General features: G+C 38.7%; 1 protein-coding gene across 1 annotated transcript in view; it reads left to right on the top strand.

Moving 5' to 3' along the window:
- The first annotated feature begins 553 nt into the window (after positions 1 to 553).
- FAM107B (family with sequence similarity 107 member B) overlaps positions 554 to 8,826 on the top strand; it is a 224,111-nt gene continuing 215,838 nt past the window's right edge. Inside the window, exon 1 of the mRNA XM_046012400.1 lies at positions 554 to 967. Coding sequence (XP_045868356.1) covers positions 554 to 967 — 414 coding nt within the window. The remainder of the gene's footprint in view (positions 968 to 8,826) is intronic.

Raw genomic sequence — 8,826 nt, 5'->3', positions numbered from 1 at the left:
CTGCCAGGGTCGAGGACCCTCTAGAGGTCCTCGATCATGATGGGTAACTGGGTGGTGTTTGTTTTGTTTGGGAGAATAAATATTTGAAGGGGGTAACCAAAGAAGATTATGCTGCTGTTATGATGTTATTGATACACAGGCTGACGCTATTATGGCGGATGCTATCAGGCTACATTATCTTTATGCCTTCAAGGTAACCTGAAGCAACTGTCTTTTGACTTGGCACTGCCTTACACTGAAGCGTCTGCCCTGCCTGGGAACTGTAACCCAAGCCAACACATGCCTCACAGACAGCTTTCTTTAGCCACTGACAGCATAGAGGAACGAAGAGCGTGAAATCGCCCTGGGACAGATGCTTCCCGGAGGGGAGTTGGGTGCTAAGTGTCTCCAAGGGAGGGTGGCATTGCCATCTCCTAATCTTCTATTTAAGGGTAACCACTAGAAAGTCCTTCTTTTCAGGAAAGGAAATAGTTATTATAAGGAAACTGGAGGTGATCTGAACCCCTGGAAAAGTTTCCCCCACTTTGAACTTGGCAATGTTTCACTGCAGGTCATGTCCACATGGAAAGCAAGGCTCACCGAAAGACTGAAATCTCCATCTAGAAGGATGCATCCATTTCCATGCTCAGCTCTGCTTGCTTGTTTTGGGAATACAAGGGAGAATGCACCCTTCGATCAGCCCAGCGCAGCTGATACTCATTCCACCATCTATGTTCAGCCCATGGCCAAAGCAGAGAGGCACTCATGTCACTCGAAAGGGGAAGAAGGAACTCCAGAGAAAAGGGGAGATTCTGGCATCTGCTCAGAGAAAAATGGCAGTGCAAATCTGAATTCAAGCAACCACACTTCCAACCAGCCTGCTGAGACCGCTGAGAATTCACCTGGGTCACTAGAAGGTAAATCGGACTGTGAAGCAGTTACTTTCCAGACGTCTATCCCCAGACCATCAATTATTGAAATGCCAATGGTGAGTTTTCCCAATGCTGTTATAGAAGGAATGGGGTCGGAGGAGAGTTCTGATCATTTGGTGGAAAAAACTTGTTTAATATTTTTAGAGAATAAGACTTTGAGGGGAACGCTAACTAGTGAGAGGCAGTGTGTAAAGCCTTTTACATTCTCATAAGGTTCTCAAAGGATAGAGAGGGAGGCAATGAGAATAAGCACTGGGGCCTTAGCAATGGCCCAAACTGGCCTTTCATTAACTACCCATGGTTTTCAGAGTCAACAGTGTCTGAATAAAAGATTAGGGGTAAGATTGTCTGGGAAGGCTTTTTTTTTTTTTTAACTGGTACATGAATTTATTTATATGAAAATCCACAATATAAAAAATTAGATTATAGGGGCTCCTGGGTGGCTCAGTGGGTTAAGCCTCAGCCTTTGGCTCAGGTCATGATCCCAGGGTCCTGGGATCGAGCCTTGCATGCGGCTCTCTGTTCCACAGGGAGCCTGCTTTTCCTTCTCTCTCTGCCTGCCTCTCTGCCTACTTGTGATCTCTGTCAAATAAATAGATAAAATCTTAAAAAAAAAAAAGATTAGATTATAGAATGAAGAGGCTGCCCCTACTTAAAACGAATCATGTGGCATAAAAGTAGTTTGGGAAAACTTGGAAATGATGATCATTTTACGCATAGCACTAAAGAAAGGAACTGACCTGTAAAACTATTAATAATATGGCTGTTCCTGTGATAGTTTCCCAACTTAGAGGCAGGAGAAGGAAGTTATTTTTTAAAAAAAAAAGTGTTGCTGCTCTCCAAAGGCATCATCTTGAGTTATTTATTTATTTAATCTGTTATTTATTTAATCTGTCTTCTTGTTGGAGGCATTACCGAATTTTAATTGTTGACTATTCTGATTAGATTGGGCTACATAACCATGTCAAAGTTCTTGGTAATCTCAAGAGGCAAGGTTTCTTGAATGGTGTTTTCCAGAGATACCCTTAGAGCATTTTTTTGGTCATATTCCCTGCCAAGTAGCTTAGGACCAGACTTAAAAATCTGAGAAATCTTTGGGGATCCACTACCAAGATACTCTGATTTTCAAAAATCACTGTTTTCTGTATAGTTTAACAAATCATATTTTGTCTGGCTTGCTCACCAAGAGGCCTCATTGGGCCTTTGAAAACTATAAAACAGTGAATATAGGGTTAACACACGTTTTAAAAAAATAGTTTCATTTGCTGTTCTACAGGCTTATCTTAAATTACTGAATCTTAGCTCTATTTGTCTACATCTTTCTGTTCTGAGATTGGATAGAAGATTTCACTAAGCCCTCTGTTAAAGCAAGAACTGTAGTGGTTTTGTTTTTTCCCCTAACATCACTAAATCAAAACCTAAAACAAACAAACAAAAGCAAAACCATGTATTGTTCAATTTTCAGTTTAAATCCACATCCAGATAAAGATATTTTTAGCAGTACTATAGTTAACTGAGTGAACATCATGGCCAAGTTTTTATCTGTTGCATGTTAAAGGAACCAATGATTTATTGGTTTGATGAGCTGGAAGATTCTGTTGGGTAGAGATTCCAACAACCCAGCACCCCCACCATATATTGCTAAATATGGCAGCAAACACCAAGGGTTTATTTGATTTTATCTTCCTGTTTTAGTTGCATATTTGACACAGTTGCTCAAAGTAAATATGTATATTCATATATAACCAGTTAAACACAGTGGGTAACATCCATATTTATTGTCCACTTGTATAAGCAAAGTCACAGATAGACTACAGAGGTGAGGCAGGCCTTATGATGGAATCAATCCCAATGCAAGATTAAATACAAGGATCCCAAAGAAGACACACAAAAGACAGTTCAAAGGAGGTTGAAAAGGTACACTGCAGTGGAGGTGGAATCTGAGATTGGTTTAGAAGGAGGGTTAGGATTTTTAAAGGCAGAGATGAAGGGGAGGACATTGCAATAAAAGAAAATTGTATGAACAAAACCATGGATGTGGGGGAATGTGGCATAGGGGTAAGGACATCAGATTGGCTAAGATGAAGAGATACCTGGAAAGGTAGATAGAAGCCAAAAATGGGATGTCTTGAATGCTGTGGTCAGAAGTGAACTTAGTGGGGAAGTGGGGAAGCTTGGAGAATTTTGAGCAGAGAAAGGCCATGCTTAGGATTTCATAAAACAGGTAAAGCTGTGTAGGGTGGATTAGAGTTGAGAAGACAGAGCTGGGGTCATTGTAAATACCCCGGCCTGGGGGATATCATGAAAGGAATGGCAGGAAGTTGAGGTGGAAGGGCCAAGAAGAACGAACCCCAAGGGGTACCAAATGCAGTAGTTGTATGGGTCCCAGACTGGGTGGGGAGGGAAGTGAGACCAAACTGGGAATGATGAAAAAAAAACATTGTGAAACTAAGGCCAGGCTGCGTGGGAGAAGTGGGTCTTGTGGGAGTGGTAAATGGGCGTCTATTGTAGTTCAAATGCAGGGAGCTAATATTTACAGAGCAATTGCCATACGCCAGCCATTCTTCTAAGTGCTTTATAGGGACCATGGTTGTAGTGAGGTACATATTGTTACAATTCTCTGACACTTAAAGAAGGTAACACACTTGCCTAAGGTCACAGCAGGAGGAAATGGTAGAGCCAGGATTGAAACTCAGCTCCTTATTATTGCTTGGGTGGTGTTTAGGGATTTACAATAAAATATTCACACATGATCTCACTTGGTATACCACCAAAGTAAAATTTTGTGTGTGTATGTGTGTGCATTTATGTGTAAGTGTATCTGTATACATAATGATTATCATTATTATTTGCTTTTATTAATTGGCTTAACCTTTTAAAAATCTCAGATTCATGATGTACAATACTATGGAAAGGGACACTTTCTACTTTGTATCCTGTTGATGACAAGACTTTGTTGATGACATGGTGGGACTGTTTTGAGATCTTTTGATTAAAAGTGCAATGGAACTGCCCAGATTTTTCATTACCTAGTAATTTTTGTAGTGACATGTTTCCCTCAGCAGATGATGGATGGGCTTCTTTTATTATAATCTTGCTGGAGGCAAAAGTATTTCCCCTTTAATTTGCTGATTCTCATCATTTAAGCTGCCGTGGTAGAGACAACAAATAATACTCTTTTTTAGAGCTTCAGAATATAACCATAGCTAAGAAATGGGGACAGGTCCCTCTATTTTTAGTTACCTGGTGTTCAGACAAGAGGGTGATTCTTTAAAATCTGAAACAACATCTGGTCTGAGAGGAAAAGCTCAAGATAGGCCAAGTGAACTAATTAAAAAAGGTTTTGTTTGTATCAATGTATATGCACATATCTGTTTTTATGAAGTGATACCAATTAGTCTTCAACCTTTTTGTGGCCATCTCTTCCCTCTTCCAGGCCTGAAATCAAGGTGATAATAACCCTAACATGGAACGTTTTACAACTTCTGGTATCTTCTGATTGTAATTTTTTTTTCTTTTTTAGTGGTCTTGCAAATGACATGTCTAATAATTGTTGGGACTGTAGAGTTAATGAAACACAGCAGTATGCTGTTTATTTTTCTGGTCAGGAGTTTTTGTGTTCTTATTGTGTGCCAGGACAGCCCTAGACCTGAGGTAACAGACTGAAGACACAGTTTGTGAAATAGCTTCCATTCCAATGGGAGATAGAGTAAACAGGTTGTGTCAATGCAATATGAGAAGGCTTATGGTCCAACAATGGACACCCATAATAGCACATGGAAGAGACTCCCATCTTAGCCTTGGGAAGACAGGGGAGGCTGGAATATAAGGAGGAGAAGGGTTTTTGCCCTATTCTTTTAAAATTGCCTTTCTAGTTGAATGGTGCTGTTTTTCTCCTCACTCTCTCACCCTTCACAATGTTGGCAGTGTAAGAAAGACACAGTTGGGGGTGCCTGAGTTCTTCAGCCAGTTAAGCATCTGCTTTCGGCTCAGGTCATGATTCTGGGGTCCTGGGATCGAGTCCCATGTCCGGCTCCCTGCTCAGCAGGGAATCTGCTTCCCCCTCTCCCTCAGCCTGCCTCTCCCCCTGCTTGTGCTCTCTCTCTCTAATAAATAAAGAAAATCTTAAAAAAAAAAAAAAGACACATTCCACATATGTTCCCACATGAAGCAGCTGAAGACTTTAGAATAGATTGGTAGTTTCAGAGACTTTCTACGGCAGTAGTAAGTTTTTATCCAGTTCTTACTCCAACAAGTAGACTGTCTAACCCAGGAAGAGAAAGTAATTGTGGTTTGGGAAATCATTCCTGGGGTTGTTGTTTTTTTTTTTTTAAGATTTGTTTATTTGAGAGAAAGCAAGAGAAAGAGTGGGAGAGACTGCATGCGCAAATGTACGAGTTGGGGGAGGGAGAGAGGGAGAAGGGAGAGAATCTCAAGCAGACTCCCACTGAGGGTGGAGCCTGACACAGGGCTCAATCTCAGGACACTGAGGTCATGACCTGAGTTGAAACCAAGAGTCAGTCATGCAAGTGACTGAGCCACCCAGGTGCCCCATTCCTGGGTATTTTTAACTTAAAGTTAGTTTTGTAATAAGGAAGGGGAAACAGGGCCTATCTTGGAGTTGACAATTACACTGCTTTTTATAATAGGCCAGGTTTTGCTAATAGAGAAGAGGTAACCAAAACTCCCCTAGAGCCCAAGCTTAGGCTGTCACTGTTTTTAGGGTCTGAGTCACAGTAATATCATCTAGAAATGAAGTTTTGTCAGTCATCCTACTGTAAGACATAGTTCCTTGCTACCCACACTTCGAAGAGCCTGATGTATAAATCAGAATGACTGCTGGTTGTCAGCCTTGAGGACTGTCAGGGTAGGGCTTACTAAGCCATGTATTTTCTACACAGGAAAATTATCCATAAAGAGAAATGATAACCAGAAATCTGCTGGAGAGTACAGATTTAGAGGAGGAGGGGCTACATATTTTTCATTATAGTAAAATATATATAACATAAAATTTATAATTTTAATTATTTTAAAATATACAGTTCGGTGGCATTAAGTATTATCCACAGTGATGTGCAACCATCACTACCATCCATCTCCAGAACTCTTTTCATCTTCTGCAACTCAGACTCTATCTTCATAAAACAATGACACCCCATTCACCATTCACCCTTCTCCTCATCCCCTGGCAACTACCATTCTACTTTCTGTCTCTATAAGTTTAATTATTCTCCGTACCTTGTATAATTGGAATCAGACTTTTGTGTCCCGCTATTTCACTTAGCATGTCCTCACGGTTCATCCATGTGGAAACATGTGTCAACACACCCTTCCTTGTTAAAGCTGAATAATATTCCATCACATGTATATGCCATATTCTGTTTACACATTTATCTCTCAATGGATGTTTACACCTTTTCCACCTTTTGGCAACTGAGAATAATGCTGTTATGAACATGGGTTTACAAATATGTCTTCAAGACCCTGTTTTCAATTCTTTTGAATATATACCCAGAAGTGGAATTGCTGTATCATATGGCAATTCTTTCTTTAATTTTTCTAGGGACTGATATACTGTTTTCTATAGTGATTGTACCAAATACTCCCACCAGCAGTGCACAAAGCCTCCGATTTCTCCACATTCATTCCACCACTTGTTTTTAAAGTTTTGTTTATTTGTTTTGATAGTAGTCATCATAATGAGAATGAAGTGGTATTTCATTATGGTTTTGATTTTCATTTCTCTAATGATTAGTGATACTAAGCATCTTTTCATGTGCTTATTGGCTATTTGTGATTTTTGGAGAAATGCCTATTCAAGGCTTTGCCTTTTTTTAAATTGACTTGTTTATTTTTTGTTGTTGAATTAGTGTCCTTTGATGTACAAAACCCAACTTATCTATTTTTTTCTTTCGGTGCCTGTGCTTTTGGTGTCACATTCAAGAAATCATTGCCAAATCTAATACAATTAAGTTTTCCTCTATGTATTCCTCTAAGAGTATATGTTTAGGTCTTTGATCTATTCTGAGTTAATTTTTGTATATGGTGCAAAGTAAGGGTCCAATTCATTCTTCTGCATGTGGATATTCCACTTTTATTTGTTGAAAAGACTGTCTTTTCCCCATTAAATGGTATTGGCACCCTTGTGAAAAATCATTTCACCATATATGTGAGAGTTTATTTCTGGACTCTCTATTACATTTCTTTGGTTTATTTGTTTGTTTTTATGTAACACATTGTTTTGATTACTGTAGCTTTGTAGTAAGTTTTGAAACCAGTAAGCCTGAAACCTTGTACTTCTTTTTCAAGATTGTTTTGGCTACTTGGGATTCCTTGAGATTCCATATGAATTTCAGAATGGATTTTTTCCCTGTTTTTCCAAGAAAAAAAAAAACACCTCATCATTTGGATTTTGATAGGGATTTCAGTGAATCTTTAGATTGCTTTGGGTAGTACTCTCAACAATATTGGGTCTTCTAATCCATGAATACAGTTTATCTTTCCACTTATTTTTGTCTTCTTTAATTATTTTCAGCAATGTTTTGTACAAAGTTTTCAGTATAAAAGTACTTTGCTATAGCTAAGTTTATCTCCGATTTTGATACTATTGTAAAGTTTCTTAATTTCTTTTTCAGATTACTAATTATTGGTGTATAGAAGTGCAATTGATTTTTGTCCATGTGTTTTGTGTCCTGTAATTTTGCTGAATTCATTTATTACTTATAATAGTGTGTGTGTAATCTTTATGGTTTCTACATATAACAGTATATCATCTGTGAAAAGGGAGAATTTTCTTCTTTGTTTCCAATTTGGATGCCTTTTATTTCTGTGTCTTCTCTAATTGCTTTGGCTGGAACTTTCAATGTTATTCAACAATACTTAGTTGGATAGAGGGGCAAAAATTCACATCCTTGTCTTGTTCTTGATATTAGAGTATAAACTTTCAGTCTTTCAGCTTTGGGTATGATGCTACCATTGAATACAGTGTGAGCTTTTTATATTGGCCTTTTTTTGTTGAAATACCTTTTTTTTATTCCTGTTGTGTATTTTTATCATGAAAGAATGTTAAATTTAGCCAGTGCTTTGTCTGGATCAATTGATATGACCATTTTGCCTTTATTCTGTTAGTTGTGTCTGCAGGATAAATCCCTCTTGGTCATCATGTAATCTTATTAACATGTAGTAGAATTCTGCTCACTAGGATTTTGTTGAGGGGTTTTGCATCAGTAGTCATCAGGGATGTTGGTCTCTAGTTTTCTTTTTCTTTTTCTTTTTTTTTAAGATTTTGTTTATTTATTTGACAGAGAGATAGAGAAAGAGCACAGGTGGCAGGCAGAGGGAGAGGAAAAAGCAGGCTCTCTGCTGAGCAGGAATCCCGATGCGGGGCTCAGTCCCAGGACCCTGGGATCATGACCTGATCTGAAGGCAGAGGCTTAACTGACTGAGCCACCCAGGCACCCCTGGTCTCCAGTTTTCTTTTCTTGTTATGTCTTTATGTAACTTGGTATCAGGGTAATGCTGGCCACACAGAATAATTTAGGAAGTGGTCTCTCCTCTTCAATTAGTTTTGGAAGAGTTTGAGAAGGATTGTCATTAATTCTTTACACATTTGATAGAATTCACCAGTGAAATTATCTTGTCCAAGCCTTTTCTTTGTTGGAAGATTTTTGGTTACTGATTTAATCTTACTAGATATTGGTCTATTCAGATATTCTATTTCTTCATACTTTATTCCTGGTGAAGAAGAGCTACTTTGATAGCTTCACTGAAGTATGGCATTTATAATCATGATTACCCATTATTAGGTACTATTAATGGACTAGGCATGACCCTAAGTGCCTTATGTGGATTAGCTAATTTGATCCTTCTATTCTTTTACGTTGTTAGTTCCTGATAATCTCAATCACTCTTCTGC

The sequence above is a fragment of the Meles meles genome, chromosome 7, assembly GCF_922984935.1.
Source record: "Meles meles chromosome 7, mMelMel3.1 paternal haplotype, whole genome shotgun sequence".
In the NCBI taxonomy this organism is placed as follows: domain Eukaryota; kingdom Metazoa; phylum Chordata; class Mammalia; order Carnivora; family Mustelidae; genus Meles; species Meles meles.
This window is presented reverse-complemented; position numbering and strand designations above follow the sequence as displayed.